Source organism: Prionailurus bengalensis, chromosome B2 (genome assembly GCF_016509475.1).
Source record: "Prionailurus bengalensis isolate Pbe53 chromosome B2, Fcat_Pben_1.1_paternal_pri, whole genome shotgun sequence".
Classification (NCBI taxonomy): Eukaryota; Metazoa; Chordata; class Mammalia; order Carnivora; family Felidae; genus Prionailurus; species Prionailurus bengalensis.
In genome coordinates, this window is record NC_057349.1 from 139,406,344 (window position 1) to 139,429,595 (window position 23,252).

The 23,252-nt window shown below is 36.3% G+C and overlaps 1 protein-coding gene across 9 annotated transcripts in view; it reads left to right on the forward strand.

The window, feature by feature from the left end:
- Positions 1–23,252, forward strand: part of SCAF8 (SR-related CTD associated factor 8) — a 219,501-nt gene that overhangs the window by 30,646 nt on the left and 165,603 nt on the right. For all 9 annotated transcript variants that reach the window (XR_006299092.1, XR_006299093.1, XM_043592654.1 and 6 more), the window contains 3 exons: positions 4,918–5,001; positions 9,174–9,218; positions 23,040–23,201. Coding sequence is in view for 7 of the 9 variants with exons in the window: in XM_043592654.1 (XP_043448589.1) it covers positions 4,918–5,001; positions 9,174–9,218; positions 23,040–23,201 (291 nt within the window). In the remaining 2 variants the exon portion in view is untranslated. The remainder of the gene's footprint in view (positions 1–4,917; positions 5,002–9,173; positions 9,219–23,039; positions 23,202–23,252) is intronic.

Here is a 23,252-nt window from a genome sequence, read left to right on the forward strand (position 1 = left end):
CAACAAATTGATGTGTAGGATTAAAACATATACATGAGAAAACTGGATATCTAGAGAGCCCAAGCTTAGAGTGCATGCAGCCCCGATCTTCTGACCCAAGCATAGTGGTGGGAATCATCAGGCAAATGGAAAAAAAAAAAGTCCCAGAGTAAACTTTCATTCTTCTCCAACATTTTCCAGTATAAAACCAGATCACATTTTGAGAATACAGGGAGAATAACATTCCCAATTTTTTGTGAGGGATTGGTATTTCTGATTAGAATGAGGATTGAAATGAAGCTTGGCACTTCCTAATGGCAATATTGTAGCAGAATTAAGTTATCAGTTGGGTATTACAGGTTTATTACTGTCTATCACGCGTTATGTCATATCCTATAGATTTAAAGATTAAATATACTCTCTTGATATACATTGGATTATTTATAGAGTTTTTTAAAAGCTTTGAATGGTCTGATAGTGTATTTCATCACTATTTTCTTTTTCTAAAATACTGAATGTTGTAGTGATAATCGTACAATTCTCAACAAATAGTCTTTAATGCAGGTCCTAGAGGATTGAGTTTGATGTTGAGAGAGTTGACAACAGTGAAATATATAGAACACTTAAATTGAGATAGAAGTTGAATAGAAGGAAAAGTGGATAATGACAAGCTGTCTCTGAAGTCATGTGCTTAGTTCACATTACTTCATTAAATGTATAAATTTATACTCCACCTACTTCAAAGGAACTTTGAAGCAGCTTATCAAAATTAGACACTCATGAAAATACATTTTATTTTTAGATCCAGTAAAACTAATAGTTAAATATAGCACAGAAGTAGATGTCAATAGACATTTGAGATTTATGTTCAGACAAGTAAAAGAAACATCAGCAGGCTCACTTAGAAGCCAAGCCACAGGATGGGAGAAACATTAATTTTTTTTTTTTTTGATTAAAAAAGTAAGCACATGAAAAGTAGCTGAATCATTATCCTGTTTCTGTATTCAAGGAGAAAATACTTTGGGAATTCTTGCATAAGGGATTTTTGGGTGGGGGGTTAAAGATAATTTCTTTAACAGATTGGTAAAACACAGTGTACTTACAGTTTAGTAAAGGCATTTGGTGGGGAATTAAATGAAATGATCTGTGTCCATATTCTGATGATCAGATTTAATAAAGAAATGAGACTTTAGAGAATCCAGAATAATGGTTAGTTGGAAGTGTATATATTAAGTGAGCCTTGGAAAAGTACTTTATTATCAGTATTTCTCTGAGTACTGCCTTAAATTTCTGCAGTAGCTGCATTTAAAAAGGGGGTGGAGATGTCTGGTGAAAGATGCCTTTTAAAAATGTTTTATAGGTCTAAATTGCATGTCCCCTAACTCACCCTCCAGCCCTCAACACACACAAAGAGAAAAAACGAAGCTTTGGTGTGCTGTGATATGGACGAATACTTGATTGAGACTTGGGGGCTTTGCTACACGCAATGTATAGTCACCTTTGCTACATGCAATCCATAGTCAACGCATAAAACCTGATGCGTTTTCATCTCCCTAGTAATAGAAGTTATTTTAGAATGGACTTGCAAGTATTGGAGTGAATAGATGTTTGATGGATCCCTTCATATTGTTCATTTAGATGGAGAATACCTACCAGAGAGAAGGATTTTAATTTTAATAATGGCTAGCCTTGTTGAGTAACTTTAATATGTTCTAAAAGCTTTATTATATGTGATGTTTCTGTGAAATGAGTTTCTACTTTGTGAATGAGAAAATGAAACTTCAGAACTTTAGCAACTTGTACTAAGGTGACATAGTTGGAATTTCTATCCAGGTCTTTCTGTGCAAAGCTTGTACAATGTTGTGTCTTATGTGTATTCATTTTAATTTATTCTTTACAAATATTTATTTTTTGAAGATACTGAAGGTACAGTTTGGAGAAAAGGAAAAAATCTAAACAAAAAAGACACAGTTTCTATTTTTGAGCTTACTCTCTTGTAGGAGAAGGCGAGAGTGGGTCTCAGACAGGCAGCAGCCAGAGCCTATGAGAAATTCTGGGAAATTGACCTTTACTTTTTATATACAGCTTGGTGTAAGCACTGTAGAATGTGTTGATGTTATTTTGTACCTGGTGAGTAGACTGGCATACGGGTAAGAATTGAAGACAGAAATATATTAAAATTCCCTGTGAGGGGCACCTGGGCAGCTCAGTCGGTTAAACGACTGACTTCATCTCAGGTCATGGTCTCACGGTTCATGAGTTCCAGCCCTGCGTCGGGCTCAGCATTGACTGCTTGGAGCCTGGAGCCTGCTTCAGATTCTCTGTCTTCCCCTCTCTCTCTGCTCCTCCCCTACTGTGCTCGCTCTCTCTCTCTCTCTCTCTCTCTCTCTCTCTCTCTCTCTCAAAAATAAATATTTTAAAAAATTTCCTGTAAATTTGACAGAGGTAGTTTCTTATATCATCTGATGGGATCTTGACCCTAATGGGTGGCAGTGTCATCAACAGATGGGTACTTCAACGGAAGGATATTTGTATGCCTCACAATTGATTTCAGCTTGAACAGCTCTTGTACCATTAATGTCATATTAACATAAACTGTATTAAAGGAACTTACATTCTTTGTCCTTGGTGTTACTGTCATTTGTGACAGTTCTTTTAAAAATCAAGTATTAGTTAAATGGTCAACAAATAAATGTCAGAGTGCTATGATGAGTGCTTCAGAGCTGAATGACGTACAGTAAGAGCATGAAAGGGGAATTATTGATCTGGCTGACTCCTCATTGGGTGTTGCTTAAACTAAGATGTATGACTGCACATTAACCGGCAAGGAGGCCATGGTGAGGAGCATTCCAAATAGAGGGAATGGGTCCGTTTTAAAGGCTCTGTGGCAGGAAACTGAAAAAAAAGACCATTGTGCCTAGAGCAAAGGGCTCAGGATGGGAGCATGGGGCGAAATGAGACTGGAAAGGTAGGCAGCAATTGAACCATGTGTTTATTCAAAGCATGGGAAGTCATTGACCTTTTAAGGGGTATTAGTCAACTGATCAGATTAGTTTTTGAAAAGATAGGCGTGCACATCCATTTAGAAGTGTTGTCTGTGTGAGAGATGAAAGTGATTTGAGCTGTGGTTGTGATGGTGGTAGGAGTAGGAAGAGGAGACAAATATGGGGGAAACTGGGTAAAAATCAGTAGAATTCATTGATAGATGAAGCAAAACCTGTAGAGGACTCCCTAAATTGCCAGTTGACTAACATTCTGTTCAAGTTACTTTTAAAGTCTGTTCAGATTTATTTTGGCCATATTCAAATGGCCAAAGCTTAGTTTTCAGACTTGAAATTAATAATCTTGTAGCATTATAGTTAAAATCGTAGCATCACTGAGTACAATGTAAATTTTAATCCATATTCATTTAAGCTTAGTTATTTGTTCACTGCCTGATTTTTCCCACCTTTTTAAAAAAAAAATTATTTATTTATTATGAGACAGAGTGAGAGCAATTGCGGGAGAGGGAGGGAGAATCCCAGGCAGGCTCTGCATCATCAGTTCAGAGCCTGATGCAGGATTCGAAATCACAAACTCTGAGGTCATGATCTGAGCCAAAGTCGGACGCTTAGCCTACTGTGCCGTTCAGGTGCCCCCTGATTTTCCCACCTTTAACTGATTTTCTCTCTAAGCAGTTTTATCATCCTTTGCTTATATGAGAAATTTCAAAACAAAATTATTTTTTTTGGCATGGGGGATTACTGCTAAACCTTAAATCCTTTGATTTCTAAAAAGTTTTGAGATATAATTTATATACCATACAGTTAACCAATTTGAAGTGTATAATTCAGTGGCATTTAGTATGACTGTACAACATTACCACAATCAATTTTAGAATATTTTTATTACTACCCAAAAGAAATGTTGTACACATTAGTAGTAACATATCATTTCTTCCAAATTCCCCCAGTTGTAGGCAGTCACCAGTAGATATGATTTTTCTGAACATATCATATAAATGGAATCTTGTAATATCTGGTCTTATAGTTTTTTTAACTGAGTATAGTTTTTTTAACTGAGTATAATATAGTTTTTTTAACTGAGTATAATGTTTTCAAGGTTCATCTATTTTGTAGCATGTATCATTCCTTTTTTGATGGCTAATATTCTGAATGGCTTTAACATATTATGTGCATTCATTAGTTGATGGACATTGGGTGGTTTTCCACTTTTTTACATCACTTTTTTATGAGTAATGTTGTAATGACCATTTGTGTACAGTTTTTATGTGAACATTATTTTCATTTCTTTTGGGTATATACCTGGGAGTGGAAATGCTGTGTCATATTATGTATCGCTATGTTTCACTTTTTGAGGAACCACCAAGCCATTTTCCAAAGCGGCTGCCCCATTTTACATTCCCACTAGCATTGTATAAGCTTTCCAGTTTCTGCACACCCTTGCTCACTCTTGTTATTATCTGTCTTTTTGATTATAATCAAGTAAATGTGAAGTGGTAACTCATTGTGGGTTTTTGTTTTTGTTTTTGTTTTTTAATGTTTATTTTATTTTGAGAGAGAGAGAGAGACAGCAAGCTGGAGCAGGGGAGGGGAAGAGGGAGAGGGAGAGAGAATCCCAAGCAGGCTCTGTCCTGTTGTGTACAAAGCCCCACACACAGCTTGATCCCACAAACCGTGCCTGAGATCATGACCTGAGCTGAACTCAAGAGTCAGATGCTTAACTGACTGAGCCACCCAGGTGCCCCCCTCATTGTGGTTTTGGTTTGCATTTCTCTGATGGCTAATGTTGTTGAACTTGATTTTTAAAAGAAACCAGCACTTTGATTGTATTGAGACTATAAAAATGGAAATGTTTGGTAATTTTCTGTAATTGCTTAGAGACCATTAGTTTTGCTGTATTTAAAATTTGTTCTTTTTTTTTTTCTTTTTTTGTCAGTTGTATTCCCTGAATGACTATAAACCACCCATTTCTAAAGCCAAAATGACCCAAATTACTAAGGCTGCCATCAAAGCTATTAAGGTGAGTAATAAATTTTACACTTGAGTTTTCAGAAGAAAATACTATACTAATATTTTAGAGGAGGAATAATTGTTAAAGATTATATAGTTGACCATTGAACATCACAGATTTGAACTGCACAGTCCTCTTACATGTGAATTTTTTTTTTTGTTCATAGGTACAGTGCAGGTACTGTGGATTTTTTTTTTTCTTCCTTAGGAGTTTCCTAATTACATATCCTTTTCTCCAGGTTACTTTGTTGTAAGAATATGGTATATGATACATACAGAAAATATGTGTTAACATTTTGTTATTGGTAAGGCTTCTGGTCAGTAGTACTTAATTTTGAGGGAGTCACAGTTCTGTGCAGATTTTCGACTGTGCAATCAGTTGGTTGCTCCTATAACTCTCATGTTGTTTCAGGGTCAACTGTGTATTTTCTTCCTCTTTACAGAGTTAATAAGTGTTCTTGGGGAAAAACACAAAAATGAAAATCTGGTTATCACCTGCTAGCTCGCCTACCTAGAGCTAAACATTTAACATTTTGATAAATGTTCTTCCATGAACTTGAAGCTATCATTTTTCTTTACTTTTCATAAGCAAGATTTAAGATAGGGCCACATTGTGGAGAATGTGTTTATGCTGTTGTTTGTCACACTGACTTTACAGAATCTTGGTAAAAGGTTTCTAAATAAAAATTAATGTTTTTTTTTAATTCTATATATTTGAAAATGAGACATTATGAAAAATAATTGAGCCTTATTGTTTATAGGACATTTGAACTGGGGGTAGAGGCCACAGGCATTTCGCCATTGCTCTGATACAGTGGTTTTGAGCCAATCTGTGTTGACTCATGGACATTCTGAAAATCTCAGAGAAAGGTTGGACTTTCTGTAGAGAAATATACAGATGCACAAAATTTTGCATAAAATTTCTTGGCCTTAAGGACCTTTTGAAGTTCAACCAGACACCTCTTTCTAAGAGGTTCTTGTCCCCAAAGTTAAGACTCCCTGCTTTAGTAAGCTGTTAAAATTGAGAATGAATGAATGCTTATTTTTAATTAAGTAGGTTTCAACCTGTGGATATTTGGCGATATGTTTTCCTACTATAAATAAGAACATCAGCCATAACCAGAAGCACCAATTATTTGAATAAGTTGTCTTTGAATAACCGCATTATCTATTAGATTTAACAAATTCCTATTTACAGAGAGAATTGCCACTAGGAAAAAATTGACATAGTTGATTTTTCAGTGTTCTGATGGCCAAAGCTTAGTTTTCAGATGTACAGTTAATTTCTTACATCATTATAGTTAAAATCCCTGTTTATATGTGGAAAATCAAAGAGGTGATAAGTGATAAGGACAGTGACCAGTAAGCACTTAGCCAAGAGAATTTTTCCAAAAAAGTGATTTTTCAGGATATCTGATAGGCTTAGTATAGAATATTTAGTTTCTTGGACTTTCTTTATCCTATTTTACATTGTGATCTGATTTTTATGATCATGATCTGGAGAGTGTACAAACATGTTTATTATTACCATTTTTATTCTGTGAAAATAATTGATGTATTTTATATAAGTTGAGCAAGAATACTTTTTAAAAATTTTCAATAAAGTATAGTTGGCGCATAATGTACTCATTTCAGGTTTACAGCTTTGTGATACAGTATCTCTATTCCTTGTCCTGTGCTCAACACGAGTAACTGTCATCTGTCACCATATGTTGCTATTACAGTATCATTAATTATATTTCCAATGCTGTACCTTTTGATAACCTATTTATGCCACAACTGGAAGCCTGTCTCCCACTTCCCTTCACCTATTTTGCCCATCCCTCCACCCCCTTCCCTCTGAGAATACTTTTTAATTAAAATACTCTGTAAGTATTGGCGTCAACATTATTTCTATTTTTCAGGTGTAGGAAGGACCTAAGAGAAATTAATTTGCAATAGTCAGCATAAATACAGCTAGATTTGAATCCACGTTTCTCTTAATCAAGAACCTAAATATTGATATACTATTTTGATTTATTGTTATTGCTTTAAATTTTTTAATTTTGAAAATTCAACATCGATGTTGCAAAATATAATGAGCAACGCAGAGTCTTCTCTTAGATTTGCCAATTGTTAATATTTTGCTACATTTGGTTTGTTTCTGCACACACAAACACATTTTTTGGCTGAATTGTTTGAGTTTCAGATTTCATTCATAATAACACTTAAATCCCTAAATATTTGATTTTGACTCTCCTAAGAACAAAGACATTTCCTAAGTAATTATGTAGTGCACTGATCACATGCAAGAAATTTCAGGATCCAGTAAGATCGTGTATTACATTTATTTGTCCTGTCACTCAGCCTGACCCAGCTTTTTTTTGTTTTGTTTTTTATGTCATTGGCATTTTTCAAGAGTTCAGACCAGTTGTTTTGCAGTACTGTATTATTTTAAACTGCATTTAGTACATAACATAAATTGAGATTTGAACTGCCTTTTAAATCAGATTTAAATGATACTGTGGTTCATACTGAGGTAAGTCATTATTTTTCTTTTTTAATCGGTGTTTAGAGGCATGATTATTTTGATGGGCAGTTAACATTGCACACTGTCAGAAAAATCTCACAGATGAACCTATTAGGGAAGAAGGCCTCTGTGAATTGATAAACTTTGAATTAAAATTTAGTAAGCAGTTTTGCTCAGAATTACATGTAGTAAAATGGCTAGAAGCAGGAAGCATTGTCAAGATGTTTTCCAGAAGAATTATTATTTAATAACAATGATTCAGTATGCAATTAATATTTTGTATGTTAATTTTAAATGCTTAAGTAGTGCTTAACTAACTTTTAAGTAGTTGTTTTCCTTTTTTTTGCTTAAGCAACTTAAACTTGTGAGTAAACTATTCCTTTATAGTATGAAAATTTTAGCCAAACTTAAATTTGGATATTTTGATTTGATGACTGTTAGTAATGAGGTTTTCCTTTATTTTTTATTTTATCAATATTGGATTTCATGATGCAGTTCAGAGGAATGTTCTTGTGTCTCTCCAGTCTAGGAGGATGGCCCTTAAAAATATAATTCCTGAGATGAAAGTATAAATAGAAGCACAATTGAAATTCTTTAAACAAATATGCTAATATGCAATTGCCATAAACTAAAATATATTACACACAAATTGTAGATACCTTTTGTTAAATCTATAATTTTTGTTTTATTCCTTTTTAGGCAAATTGTTTCTAAAACGTACATCTATTTTCTTATAATTGATAGTAGCCCATTACTCGTTTTTAATCTGTGTGTTTACTTCACTTCCTTTGATTTGTTTTGGTTGATCCATGAGAACTTAATACATCTCTGTATCTTATTACATATACTTGTTGTTCCATTTTCCAGGAGAAGCAGAAGGAGATAATGAAGTTGAAAACAATTCCCTTGCATTCATTTATTAATGCTATTCATTATTTGATTTTTCTAGTATTACCCTAATTTAAAGATACTGTAGGAGGTCTTTCCCTTCCATGAAAGTAAGAATATACCTTTGCCTGTGTGCTTATTACCAGTACTTTGCTGTCAACATAACCACTTGGGAAAGTATGGTTTTATAAGGACCGTGATTGAATTCTTTTGTATCTCTTAACACACTTTGGATTCATAAATTGTCAATTCAACATCATGGGGGGTGGGGTGCTGATCCCCCCACACAGTCGAAAATCCATGTATAACATTGGACTCCCTCAAAACTTAACTACTGATAGGTTACTGTTGACCTGAAGCCTAACTGGTAACATAAATAGTTGATTAAATACAGTATATGTACTATATACTATATTCTTACAATTGAGTAAGCTAGAGAAAATAGGATATTACTAAGAAAATCATAAGATAAAATACACTTACAGTACTATATTTATTGAGAAAAATCAGCGTGTAAGTGGACCCACACAGTTCAAACCTGTGTTCAAGGGTCACTTGTACTGACCATGCATGTATGTGTGTATGTATGTATGTCAAGAATTCTTTACTAATTAGATGTCATAGTTACATGCTTATGAATGGGAGTGACATGTTTGTCTCAAAATTCATGATTAAAAATTATTGTTTAGATAAACCTTTGAAACTATGTTAAACCTATGTGTAACAGGAAAATTTGAATCTAATTGAACAGATTTTAAAAGTACACTTCATGTTTTTTCTTTCAGTTCTATAAACACGTGGTACAGAGTGTTGAGAAATTCATTCAGAAAGTAAGTATATAATTTTCCATATATACACTAAATATACTATAATTCTAGATTAATGCCTTGTGCTCTACTCTTTTAAATCAGATACTCAAGTTTAAATTGTTTTGATGGGCTATTAAAAGTGATTTCACTTATTTTCTAATTAATAAATAAAATGGTAGTGCTTTTTGTATAATTCTAAAAACAATAGCTTTTATTCAGGTAGATGTTATTGTCAATTTGCAGTGCCATAGTGAGCATCTGTCACTTGAAAAAAATGGTGTGCATATGATTGATTTTAAATAGCATTCTAAATTTGTTGCTTTTTATAGCTTTTCAGGAAATTCTTGCTGGTCATTTTAAGCAGAATGCCTAGATAGCAAGACTTTTAGATAAGGTGTGGAGAAGACATTGCCTACCGGCTACTTCTCTTCGCTAATTCATTTTGTCTCATCCATTAGGACATTATACATCTCAACATCTTATTATGTAGACTTAAAATTCCATTTTCCAGGGTAAGCAGAGGGAGATGAAGTTGAAAACAGCTGTCTTACACACATGTAGTAGTGCTTTTTATAAGCAGTCTTGGTGATCAGTGCCCTATTCATGCCACAGTTTGGGACAGGAGTACATACTACTTAAAATTTAAAAAATGGTATTATGTTTGTACTTTAATTGAATTTAGGTTTTGTACTCTGCCCATGTCCATGTGCCTAGATGTAACCACAACCAGTTTGAGAATCAGTGGTATATGGCATTAAGGATTCAGCAAGGTAGCAGTGTTTCTTAAAAATAGTTGACAGAGAGAAGGATATGTGAATCAAAGTGAGGTGACTGTGTCACTAAACTAGGTAGGTAACCTTGAGTAAATCAGTTAACCTTTATGTGATTCAGCTTTTATCTAATGTCTTGGTTTCTCAATACTTAATGGTATTAGTAAAACATATTTTGAGATGAAGAACTAGTGAAGTGAGGCTAAGACACAAGGTAAAATAAAATAATAAGTGTGCCATGTGTTTTAGGCAAATCACAGTATAAAATAAAAACGTTGGTGATTTGGAAAATACCCCTGTACTAAAGCTTTTAAAAGTTTTTTTTAAAACATTTTAAAATGTCGGGGCACCTGGCTGGCTCAGTTGGAAGAAGAGCATGCAACTCTTGATCTTGGAGTCATGAGTTTGAGCCCCATATTGGGTGTCAGGATTACTAAAAATCAATAAATAGATGAACTTACAAAGACATTCCAGATGTATAAAGCAGTGCATCTTAAACCTTTTTGTGCGTAGGATGTAGCTAGGGATCTTTTTTTTTTTTTTAACTTTTATTTAAATTCTTGTTAGTTAACATATAGTGTAATAGTAGAATTTATTGATTTATCATTTACATGTAAAACCTGGTGTTTATCACAAGTGCCCAGGCCTTAATACCCATCACCCATTTAGCCTATCCCCAGCCCACCTCCCGTCTAGCAACCCTTGGTTTGTTCTCTGTCGTTAAGAGTATCTTATGGTTTGTTTCCCTGTCTCTATTTTCTACCCCCCATGTGTTCATCTGTTTTGTTTCTTAAATTCCACATATGAGTGAAATCATATGGTATTTGTCTTTCTCTGACTTATTTCAGTTAGCATAATATACTCTAGCTCCATCCATGTTGTTGCAGATGGCAGGATCTCATTCTTTTTGATGGCTGAGTAATATTCCTCTGTGTGTGTGTGTGTGTGTGTGTGTGTGTGTGTGTGTGTGTGTGTGTGTGTGTGTACACACCACATTTCTTTATCCTTTCATCAGTTGATGGACATCTGGGCTCTTTCCATAATTTGGCTATTGTTAATAATGCTGCTATAAACATCAGAGTGCACGTACCCCTTCAAATCAGTATTTTGTATCCTTTGGGCAAATACCTAGTAATAGCCGAGTTGTAGGGTAGTTTTATTTTTAGCTTTTTGAGGAACCTCTGTACTGTTTTCCAGGGTAGCTACACCAGTAGCCACGCCTAACTCCTAACTCCTGGGGGTCATTAATCTGTTCCCTCTCTCTAATTTTGCCATTTCAAGAATGTTATGTAGGGGCGCCTGGGTGGCGCAGTCGGTTAAGCGTCCGACTTCAGCCAGGTCACGATCTCGCGGTCCGTGAGTTCGAGCCCCGCGTCAGGCTCTGGGCTGATGGCTCAGAGCCTGGAGCCTGTTTCCGACTCTGTGTCTCCCTCTCTCTCTGCCCCTCCCCCGTTCATGCTCTGTCTCTCTCTGTCCCCAAAATAAATAAACGTTGAAAAAAAAAATTTAAAAAAAAAAAAAAAAGAATGTTATGTAAATGTACCCTTTGAAATTGGCTTGTTTTGCTCATTATAATTTTATTAAGATCCATCCAAATAGAGCTTATGTCTAATGGTTCCTTCTTTTTCATTTTTTTCCCCCTTCTTTTCATTTTGAGTAACATTCCATGGTACTACGCATGTACCCCAGTGTGTCTGCCCCATCATCTGAGTCGTTTCCATTTGGGGGGGGCTGTTATTAATAAAGCTGCTAGGAACATTTGTCTATGGATTTTTGTGTGAATGTAAGTTTTCATTTCTCTGGGAAAGTAAGTGCATGTTTCATTTTATAAGAAATTGCTTCTGTTTTCTAGAATGGCTGTACCATTTTATAGTCCCACCAACAATGTATGATCCATCCAGTTTCCACATTCTTGCCGTCATTTGGTGTTACCACGATTTTTTTTATTTTAGCTATTCTGATAAGTGTATAGTAGTGTCTCATTGTGGTTTCATTTGCATTTAGCTAGTGGCTGATGACATTGAACATACTTTCACATGCTTATTACTTGGCATTTTCAGTGAAATATCTTTTTGTGTCTTTTGCCCATTTTCTAATTGGATCTTTTCTTACCATAGGGTTTTCACAGTTCTTAATATTCTAGATGTAAGTCCTTTGTCAGTATTATGGTTTGTAAATATTTTTTTTACTAGTTGGTAACTGGTCTTTTCATTCTCTTAACATGCAGGTATTTTGCAGAACAGAACAAAGATTTTTTAGTTTTGATGAGGTTCAAGATTGCATATAATTTTTTAATACTAGAGGAAAACTTTTTTTCATCCTGTTCATTTAAAATAAATTTTTTTAATGTTTATTTTTGAGTGAGAGAGAGAGTGAGAGCGAGAGAGCGTGAGACGGGGAGGGGCAGAGAGATAGAGGGAGACACAGACTCTGAAGCAGGCTCCAGGCTCTGAGCTGTCTGCACAGAGCCTCACATGGGGCTCAAACCCATGAACTGCGAGATCTGAGCTGAAGTCGGTTGCTTAACCAACTGAGCCACCCCAGGTGCCCCTCCTTCCTATTCTTTTTTTTTTTTTTTTTTAATTTTTTTTTTTTTCCAACGTTTATTTATTTTTGGGACAGAGAGAGACAGAGCATGAATGGGGGAGGGGCAGAGAGAGGGAGACACAGAATCGGAAACAGGCTCCAGGCTCTGAGCCATCAGCCCAGAGCCTGACGCGGGGCTCGAACTCACGGACCGCGAGATCGTGACCTGGCTGAAGTCGGACGCTTAACCAACTGCGCCACCCAGGCGCCCCACCCTCCTTCCTATTCTTACTTGAAGTTTAGTATTGGGGGTGGGAGACAGATAAAACTTAAGTAAAAATGTAGCAGTAGTGGTTGTGGTAGGGAACCAGAAGCCCACTTCACTAGTTTTGTTTTCTGCCCCATAGCCCTTGAGGCCATTGCGTAGATACTTTGTTCTATGGAACCCAGTTTGTAAAACCACTGAATTAGAGTATTGCTTATAGTCAGAAGTAACTATTTTAACAAATTTGTGAGAAGGTCCATTTGTCAATGTATATAGTCAAATGAGAGATCTAAGAAAAATTTGAAGTATGAATTAATGATATTAAACTTGTAATTTTGGGTATCCTCCAACTCCAGAACACCACATATTAGCTTCTCTGTACTGTCCCTTCACCCACCATAGACAGTGCAAGGAAAGGAGAAGTCTGGCAATAGTTTGATAATGTGTTACCTGTGAGTCTAGGTTTTAGCTGTGAAGGATTTATAGATTAATGAGAGATAGTAATAAATGAAAAGATGAATCAACAATATATGATGGTATTCCACAGGCTAGAAATACTACTTGAAAGTTTACTCTGGCCTCTGGCCTCAGGTGTGGGTTACACAAAGATTTGGGCACTTGGCCAGAGAGTGTTTGAAAACAAATTTTTAGATTCTCACTTTCCTTGTGTACTTACTTGTTACTAAAATTCCTTTGCCCCAGGATATTTTAGATCCATTATTTTTCCCATACACCTTATATGTACATTTCAAATATATCTCGAGCTTATCAGTCCTTGTTAATGTTTTGCCTATTGTTTTTTATTTAAGAACTTGAGGATGTTTATATAAATGTTTCTTTTTTAATATGACATATTTTAACACGTTTACAGAAAAGTGCAGAAAACATGTAAACCTAAATTTTTTATCTTTTTTTTTTTTTTATTTATTTTTGGGACAGAGAGAGACAGAGCATGAACGGGGGAGGGGCAGAGAGAGAGGGAGACACAGAGTCGGAAACAGGCTCCAGGCTCCGAGCCATCAGCCCAGAGCCTGATGCGGGGCTCGAACTCACGGACCGCGAGATCGTGCCCTGGCTGAAGTCGGACGCTTAACCGACTGCGCCACCCAGGCGCCCCAAACCTAAATTTTTTAAAGTTACCTGTGTAACTACTACTCAGTTCAAGAAATAGAGCTTTTTTTTTTTTTTTTTTAATTTTTTTTTCAACGTTTATTTATTTTTGGGACAGAGAGAGACAGAGCATGAACGGGGGAGGGGCAGAGAGAGAGGGAGACACAGAATTGGAAACAGGCTCCAGGCTCTGAGCCATCAGCCCAGAGCCCGACGCGGGGCTCGAACTCACGGACGCGAGATCGTGACCTTGCTGAAGTCGGACGCTTAACCGACTGCGCCACCCAGGCGCCCCAAGAAATAGAGCTTTGACTAAAGTCCCCAAGTGTCTCTTCTTGATCATATCCCTTTAAGTGAACATAGTCTGAATTTTATGTTAGTCATGTCCTTGTTTGGCCTTACAGTATTATTCTAGAAGTCTTAATTCTTAAACAATGCTGTTTAACCTGTGTTTTACTTTTGCATAAATGGAATCCTGTATTATGTATTCTTTAGTGCACTAACCCTTTATCTGATAAATCATTTGCAGATATTTTCTTCCATTTGGTCAGATGCCTTTTAGTTTTGCTGATTGTTTCCTTCGCTGTGTAGAAGCATTTTATCTTGAAGTCCCAATAGTTCATTTTTACTTTCCCTTGCCTCTGAAGATATGTCAAGTAAGAAGTTGCTGTGGCCAGTGTTAAAAGGTTGTTGTTGCCAGTTTTCTCCTCTAGGATTTTGATGTCTTCCCATCTTACGTTTAGGTCTTTCATCCATTTTGAGTTTATTTTTGTGTATGGTATAAGAAAGTGTTCCAGGTTCATTCTTCTGCATGTTGCTGCCCAGTTTTCCCAGTACCATTTGCTGAAGAGACTGTCTTTTTTTCCATTGGATACTCTTTCCTGCTTTGTCAAAGATTAGTTGGCCATACGTTTGTGGGTCCATTTCTGGGTTCTCTATTATGTTCCATTGATCTATGTGTCTGTTTTTGTGCCAGTACCATACTGTCTTGATGATTACAGCTTTGTAATACAGCTTGAAGTCCAGAATTGTGATGCCTCCAGCTTTGGTTTTCTTTTTCAGGATTGCTTTGGCTATTCAGGGTCTTTTCTGGTTCCATACAAATTTTCGGATTATTTATTCTAGCTCTGTGAAGAATGCTGGTGTTATTTTGATAGAGATTGCATTGAATATGTAGACCGCATTGGGTAGTGTCGACATTTTAACAATATTTGTTCTTCCAGTTTGTAAGCATGGAATATTTTTCCTTTTTGTTTTTGTTGTTGTTGTTGTCCTCTTCAATTTCTTTCATAAGCTTTTCTATAATTTTCAGTGTATAGATCTTTCACCTCTTGGTTAGGTTTATGCGTAGATATTTTAAGGTTTTTGGTGTCATTGTCAGTGGGATCGATCCCTTGATTTTTTTCTGCTTCATTATTGGTGTATAGAAATGCAACCGATTTCTGTACATTGATTTTGTATCCTGAGACTTTGCTGAATTCATGTATCAGTTCTAGCAATTTTTTGGTAGAGTCTTTTGTGTTTTCCACATAGAGTATCATGTCGTCTGTGAAGAGTAGAAGTTTGATTTCCTTCTTGTCGATTTGGATACCTTTTTTTTCTTTGTGTATTCTGATTGCTGAGGCTAGGACTTCCAACACTGTGTTGAATAACAGTGGTGAGAGTGGACATCCTTGTCATGTTCCTGACCTTAGGAGGAAGGAACACTCTCAGTTTTTCCCCATTGAGGATGTTCTTAGCGATAGGTCTTTCGTGTATGTCATTTATGATCTTGAGGTATGCTCCTTCTATCCCTACTTTCTTGAGGGTTTTAATCAAGAAAGGTTGCTGTATTTTGTCAAGTGCTTTCTCTGCATCTATTGAGAGGATCACATGGTTCTTATTCTTTCTTTGCTTAGTGTGATGTATCACATTGTTTGATTTGTGCATATTGAACCAGCCCTCTATCCTAGGAATAAATCCTACTTGATTGCGGTGAGTAATTCTTTAATGTATTGTTGGATTCGGTTTGCTTGTATCTTACTGAGAATTTTTGCTTCTGTGTTCATCAGGGATATTGGTCTGTGGTTCTCCATTTTAGTGCAGTCTTTGTCTGGTTTTGGAATCAAGGTAATGCTGGTCTCGTAAAATGAGTTTGGAAGTTTTCCTTCCATTTCTGTTTTTTGGGACAGCTTCAAAAGAATAGGTGCTAACTCTTCTTTAAATGTTTGGTAGAATTCCCCTGGAAAGCTATCCAGCCCTGGACTCTTGTTTGTTGGGAGGCTTTTGATTACTGATTCAATTTCTTTACGGGTTATGGGTATGTTCAAATTTTCTATTTCTTCCTGCTTCAGTTTTGGTAGTTTTATATGTTTCTAGAAATTTGTCAGTTTCTTCCAGATTACACAATTTGTTGGCATATAATTGCTCTTAATATTCTCGTATTGTTTGTATTTCTGTGATGTTGGTTGTGATCTCTCTTCTTTCATTCATGGTTTTTATTTGGGTTCTTTCTTTTTTTTCTTTTTGAGAAGTCTGGGTAGGGGTTTATCAATTTTGTTAATTCTTTCAAAGAACCAGCTCCTGGTTTCATTGATCTGTTCTACTGTTATTTTCATTTCAGTATCATTGATTTCTGCCCTAATCTATTATTTTCTTTCTTCTGCTGGTTTTGGGCTTTATTTGCTGTTCTTTTTCCAGCTCTTTTAGGTGTGGGTTTAGGTTGTGTATTTGAGACCTTTCTTCTTTAGGAAGGTCTGGATTGCTATATACTTGTCTCTTATGACTGCCTTTGCTGCCTTCCAGAGGTTTTGGGCTGTTGTGTTTTCATTTTCATTGGCTTCTGTATATTTTTACATTTCCTTGGGGCACCCGGGTGGCTCAGTTGGTTGAGTGTCCGACTTCAGCTCAGGTCATGATCTCACGGTCCGTGAGTTTGAGCCCCGCGTCAGGCTCTGTGCCGACAGCTCAGATCCTGGAGCCTGTTTCAGATTCTCTGTCTCCCTCTCTCTCTAACCCTCCCCAGTTTATGCTTTGTCTCTCTCTGTCTCAAAAATAAATAAACGTTAAGAGAAAAAAAAATTAACAATTTCCTGTTTAATTTCTTAATTAAACCATTCATTCTTCACTATGGTGTTCTTTAATCTTGAAGTATTCATGGTGTTTCCAAATTTTTTCTTGTGGTTGATTTTGAGTTTCATAGCGTTTTGGTCTGAAAATATGCAGAGTATGATCTCCATCTTTTTGTACTTGTTGAGGGCTGATTTGTGTCCCAGTATGTGATCTGTTCTGGAGAATGTTCCATGTGCACTCAAGAAAAATGTGTATTCTACTTTAGGATGAAATGTTCTGAATATATCTGTTGAGTCCATCTGGTCCAGTGTGTGCTTCAAAGCCATTGTTCACTTGTTGATTTTCTGCTTAGATGATCTGTCCATTGCTATAAGTGGGGTATTGAAGTCTCCTACTACTATGGTATTATTGTCAGTGAGTTTCCTTATGTTTTTGATAATTGATTTATGTATTTGGGTTCTTTCACATTGGGGGCATAAATGTTTACGATTGTTAGGTCTTCTTGGTGGATAGACCCCTTAATTATGATATAATGCTCTCTTCATCTCTTGTTACAGTCTTTATTTTAAACTCTAGTTCATCTGATATAAGTATAGTTACTCCAGCTTTCTTTTGATGACCATTAGCATGATAGATCCCTTAATTTCAATATGCAGGTATCTTTAGGTATTAAATGGGTCTCTTGTAAGTAGTATATAGATGGGTCTTGTTTTCTTATTCATTTTGATACCCTTTGTCTTTTGATTGGAGTGTTTAGTCCATTGACATTAAGAGTGAGTACTGAAAGATATGACTTTAGTTGAATTTTGTTGCCTTGTAGACTTGGTGTTGTTCTCTGGTCCTTTCTAGTCTTTGTTGCTTTGGGTCTTTTTTATTCTGTTTGTCTTTTCTCCATTCAAAGAATCCTTAAAATTATTTGCAACCTGAGGCGCCTGGCTGGTTCAGTCAGTTAAGCGTCCAACTTCAGTTCAGGTCATGATCTCAGGGTTTGTGAGTTCGAGCCCTGCATTGGGCTCTGTGCTGACAGCTCAGAGCCTGGAGCTTGCTTCAGAGTCTGTGTCTCTTCTCTCTGCCCCTCCCCAGCTTGCACTCTGTCTCTATGTCTTTCTCGAAAATAAATAAATGTTAAAAAATTAAAAAAAAAAAAGATTTCTTGTAGGCCTGATTCAGTTGTCATGAACTCTGTAGTTTTTGTCTGTCTGGGAAACTCCTTATCTCTTCTATTTTGAATGACAGCCTTGCTGGATTAAGAATTCTTTCTGATTCAGCACATTGAATATATCCTGCTGCTCCTTTTGGTCTGCCAAGTGTATGTGGATAGGTCTGCTGTGAACCTGATTTGCCTTCCCTTAAATGTTAAGGAGTTTTTTTTTCCCTTGCTGCTCTCACAATTCTTTCCTTGTCTGTGTATTTTGTGAATTTGACTATGATATGCCTTGGTGATGGTCAGTTTTTGTTGAATCTGATGGGATTTCTCTGTGCTTCTTGGATTTTGATGTCTGTGTCCTTTCCCAGACTAGGAAAGTTTTCTGCTATAATTTGCTCACATAAACCTTCTGCCCTTTTTTCTCTCTCTTCATTTCTGGGACTCCTGTGGTTCAGATACTATTCCTTTTTAAAAAGTCACTGAGTTCTCTAAGTCTTGTATCATGCTCTTTTGTCTTTGTTTCCCTCTTCTTCTGCTTCATTATTCTCCATAATTTTATCTTCTAGATCACTGCTTTGCTGCTCTGCTTCATCCATCCTTACTGTTGTGGTGTCCATTTGATATTGCATCTCAGTCATAACATTTTTAATGTCGTTTGGACTAGATTTTACTTCTTTTATCTCTGCAGAAAAGAATTCTTTGCTTTTTTTCAACCCCAGCTAGTATTCCTATTATCGTGATTCTAAATTCTAGTTTAGACTTCTTGGAACTTCTGAGGTTGCACACTTTGGGAAAACTTGAATCATCAGAAGTCTCAAAAATGACAGAAAAGTAGTGTGTTTACCATCTAAAAGAAGATACCACTTATTCTTTACACTTATTTTGTGTTTCCAATTTAAGTTATGTAATTAAATGTTGTTTCCTTAAGTAATATGTAGATTGGTTCATAGCAGTAAAGATCTTGTAGGCTCAATTGTATATGTTTAGTATTTGTTGAACCTTCCTTCCCAATCTTTGTAGCTTTTATTTCCTTTTATTGTCTTCTTGCATTAGCTAGGACTTCCAATATGATATTGAAAAGCATTGGTGAGAGGGGCATCCATACCTTGTTGTCATCCATACTTGGTCTTAGTGGGAAAACTTTTAGTTTATCACCAGTGAGTATGATGTTAGTTGTAGGTTTTTTATAGAGCCTGTATCTCTGGATCATGGACTTAACACATGCTTCTTAGTTTTTCTTAATCCTTCTTAGGCAGGACAGGATGGCTATAGTAGACTGGAGTTGGGTATTTTTCCTCCGGGTCATTGAGGCTCTGGTTAAATAGATTCTCCTGAGCGCATACCTTCTTAAGAACAGAATGCTGCTGGCTATCTCAAAATGGTTCCTTTTCTCCCCCTTCTGCCAGAAACAGGAGAGGATTTTTCTCTGGTATTCACTTTGAGAACTCATGTAGTGTCAGGTATGGCCGTGTCCTGGGAACAGCCCTTTACTACATGCTTTTGTCAGCATCCTTCAGTGCTTTGCAAGTACAGCCACGTGCTCCTGGTTTTACCATTCTAGCTTTGTTTCCTTTAATGTTAACTTTTTGATTTTTTTTTTAATGTTTTACTTATTTTTGAGATAGAGACAGAACATAGAGAGAGAGGGAGACACAGAATCTGAAGCAGGCTCCAGGCTCTGAGCTGTCAGCACAGAGCCCAACATGGGGCTCGAACTCACAGACTGTGAGATCATGACCTGAGCTGAATTTGGACACTTAACTGACTGAGCCACACAAGTGCTCCTAATGTTAACTTTTAATAGCTGAAAATGGCAGCACAAATTCTAATAATAGAATTGTTATATAAATGCTATGTGTTATATAGTACTGATCTAGCTGTGTTTCAGGGAGGAGACCAGCTGAGAGTCTCCATGCTGCTCTGCCATCTTGATTGCAGTCTCAGTCTAATGAATCATTAGATTATGTAATAGTTCATATATTGCAAAGTATGTGGTCCAAGTAACCTAGAGAGTATTTTTGTCAAAAAACCCTGACTTTGATGGTATTCACATAATAGCTTAGATAACATTAGAATGAAAATCACAAAATATGTTCAAAGATGCATTCTCCCTGTGTTACTGCCTTTCTCTCCCTTTAAAAAGGGCTATTTCTGAAGCACAAAAAATTAGAAATTACTAGAATGTAGTTTGAAGATGTTATAACTGAAAACTCAATATGACATAAGTTTATGCTTATTATTTAAAGAGTAAAAATTTCTCATACCAGTAGAAAGCCTTAAGAATTACTGCATTTTTAGTACTGATAGAACTTGAAGAGAAAATTGAAAAAACATTTCACATTTTTGTTTTTAATTTTTCCTTAGGTTTCTAGTTGTTGACTTAGCTAAGTTTACCAATTACTAAGTTATTTTAAAGCATGAGGTCATACTTAAGAATTTTTTTTTTTTTGTCATTTTATGTGACTGATAGTACCTAATCTATAAGTGAAGGAAAATCTGTCCCACAACATTTTTTTTTTTTAATTTTTTTTTTTCAACGTTTTTAATTTATTTTTGGGACAGAGAGAGACAGAGCATGAACGGGCGAGGGGCAGAGAGAGAGGGAGACACAGAATCGGAAACAGGCTCCAGGCTCCGAGCCATCAGCCCAGAGCCCGACGCGGGGCTCGAACTCACGGACCGCGAGATCGTGACCTGGCTGAAGTCGGACGCTTAACCGACTGCGCCACCCAGGCGCCCCTGTCCCACAACATTTTAATGTATAGTATATCTAAAGATCCTGTGGATGAAGAAATGTTTTTTCCCTTAGGCCTTACAGCTTATTACTAAACTGCTAATATATTTTTGAAGCTTTGGAATCTTCACAGTAGGCCATAAAGGTCCATTTATTATCTTATGCACTCATGATTCTTCTGTGTTGTGAGTTTGTAATCTGAGTTTTTGTACAAATCAAAGAAAAAGATGCATTTCTTAAAAATTGAGTACATTCATTACTTAGCATTCAGTATTAATTTCTGAAGTTCTTATGAGCAACTTCTAAATTCTGTTCAGTCTTACTCTCAGGGTAGTTATTTATATGAAATATTTCAGATTATTTTGTCTTTAGGAAAATTAAAATGCCAATAAAATATTTAATAAATAATTATTAATCACTTATCTATATTTGTGGCATTAGGGAATAGATACATTTTAACAAAATGAATATCCTGCTTTTCATTAAATTTAAAATTTTTCTTCTCTTTACTAAGATACGTTTTATGCTTGGTTAGGTTTCTGTTTCTTTGAATGTATAGTAATCAGGAAAATAGCCTTGGCCAGATACATGAGCTGAAGGACAAATAATGCTCAATGTTTTCGGAACTTGAGGGAAAACTATTTCAGACTTTCAAAAACCTTAACTTTCAACCTTTAGGTAGGTTCAACTTAAAACTTCAGTATCCAAACACCAACATTATTGCCCTTCTATGAAATATTTCAAGTTCTTAACAGTCAGAATGTTGCAGTAGATACTGTGAATTGGTGCTAAAGGACTCCTCATTTTCTTGAGTAAATAAGACTTTAAGGATAATGTTTTTGAAGAGTATTTGAAAGGGGGTGCCTGGGTGGCTCAGTCGGTTAAGCGTCCAGCTCTTGGGCTGTGCACTGATGGTGTGGAGCCTGCTTGGGATATATTCTCTCTCTCTCTCTCTCTCTCTCTCTCTCTCTCTCTCTCCCTCCCTCTCTCCCTCTCTCCCTCCCTCCCTCTCTCCCTCCCTCCCTCTCTCCCTCTCTCCCTCTCTCCCTCTCTCCCTCTCTCCCTCCCTCTCTCCCTCTCTCCCTCTCTCCCTCTCTCCCCGCTCCTTCCCTCCCTCCCCCCTCCCCCCTCCCCCCCTCTTGCCCCTCCCCTACTCACACTGTCTCTCTCAAAATCAATAAACTTAAAAAGAGTATTTGAAGGAACAAATGAAGCATCATCTTGTCTTTTTGAAGAATGGAATCACTCATTGTCTCCATTGATAATGCCATTAGAAATGTGTGTGTGTGCCTGCGTGCGTGCATGTGTGTGTGTTGGGGGTGGATTGAGGTACTTGAGTTTCCAAGGATTTTTCAAGAATGTAATTGTACTTTAGTGCCATATATGATTGCCAGGAAGTTACTTTAGGTGAAATACTTACCTAATTACACCCGAAAGTTGAATCTTGCAGCCATGATTCCATGTTAAGTAACATATGCTTGAGAAGCAGGTTTTCTTATGCTTCTGGATATAGGGACAAACCAGGAGCAGTAAGCTTAATAGTAAAAGGATTCTTCATTGTGCTCACCTGACCAGATAGGCTAGAAAAGCTTCTGGCAAGAAAGTAGGAGGCTTATATTATATTCCTCAATTTGGGTGGTGGATAAGAATGTTGAGAAACATTTATCAGTGGAGTAGCTAAAAAATATTTTTATAGGATAGATTCTTGTAATCACAATGGTAGTTTCTTATCTTTCTTACAGGTGTGGTAGTTGAGAAAACTTTTGAGACTTTAGGGTCGGTGTATATACAGTGTTATAGTTTGTCTTGTTATTTGTTCCTTCCTTAGTACAGAAACCCCTTTGTTACACATTTCAGATGAAGTTTAATACATGTTGGCCATGCTTTTTTCTAGAGCTCTTTCCTAAATTTGCTGCTTCCTTCCTTGTGGCTTTTCAAAATCATTAAAGAAAAAAAATTTTCTTATAACAGTGCCTTATTTATTCTTTTATTTGTCATCCAAGCTAGTTATGCAGTACTATTACAGAACTTAGGTGATTGGCAGTTGAACTGGGTGTCTGGAGTAGCCAAAGTAGATTGTTTAAGATGCTATTCTAGAGACAGATGGTGTGGAATAGTCAGTGTCTGAATATTCATTATGTCTACATAAGCATTGTTTCTGTACTTGTATAGGATTTATAATGAAGGTTACCTTCCTTCTCATTATTCCTTCCCTTCCTACTCTTCTTTTTTCTATCAGTGTAAACCAGAATACAAGGTACCTGGACTTTATGTTATTGACTCTATTGTACGACAATCTCGACATCAGTTTGGTCAAGAAAAGGATGTGTTTGCACCCAGATTTAGTAATAACATCATTAGTACTTTCCAGAATTTATATCGTTGCCCTGGGGATGATAAGGTATGCTTTTTTTTTTTTTTTTTTTAAAGTCATTACATTACCTTTTGGTCT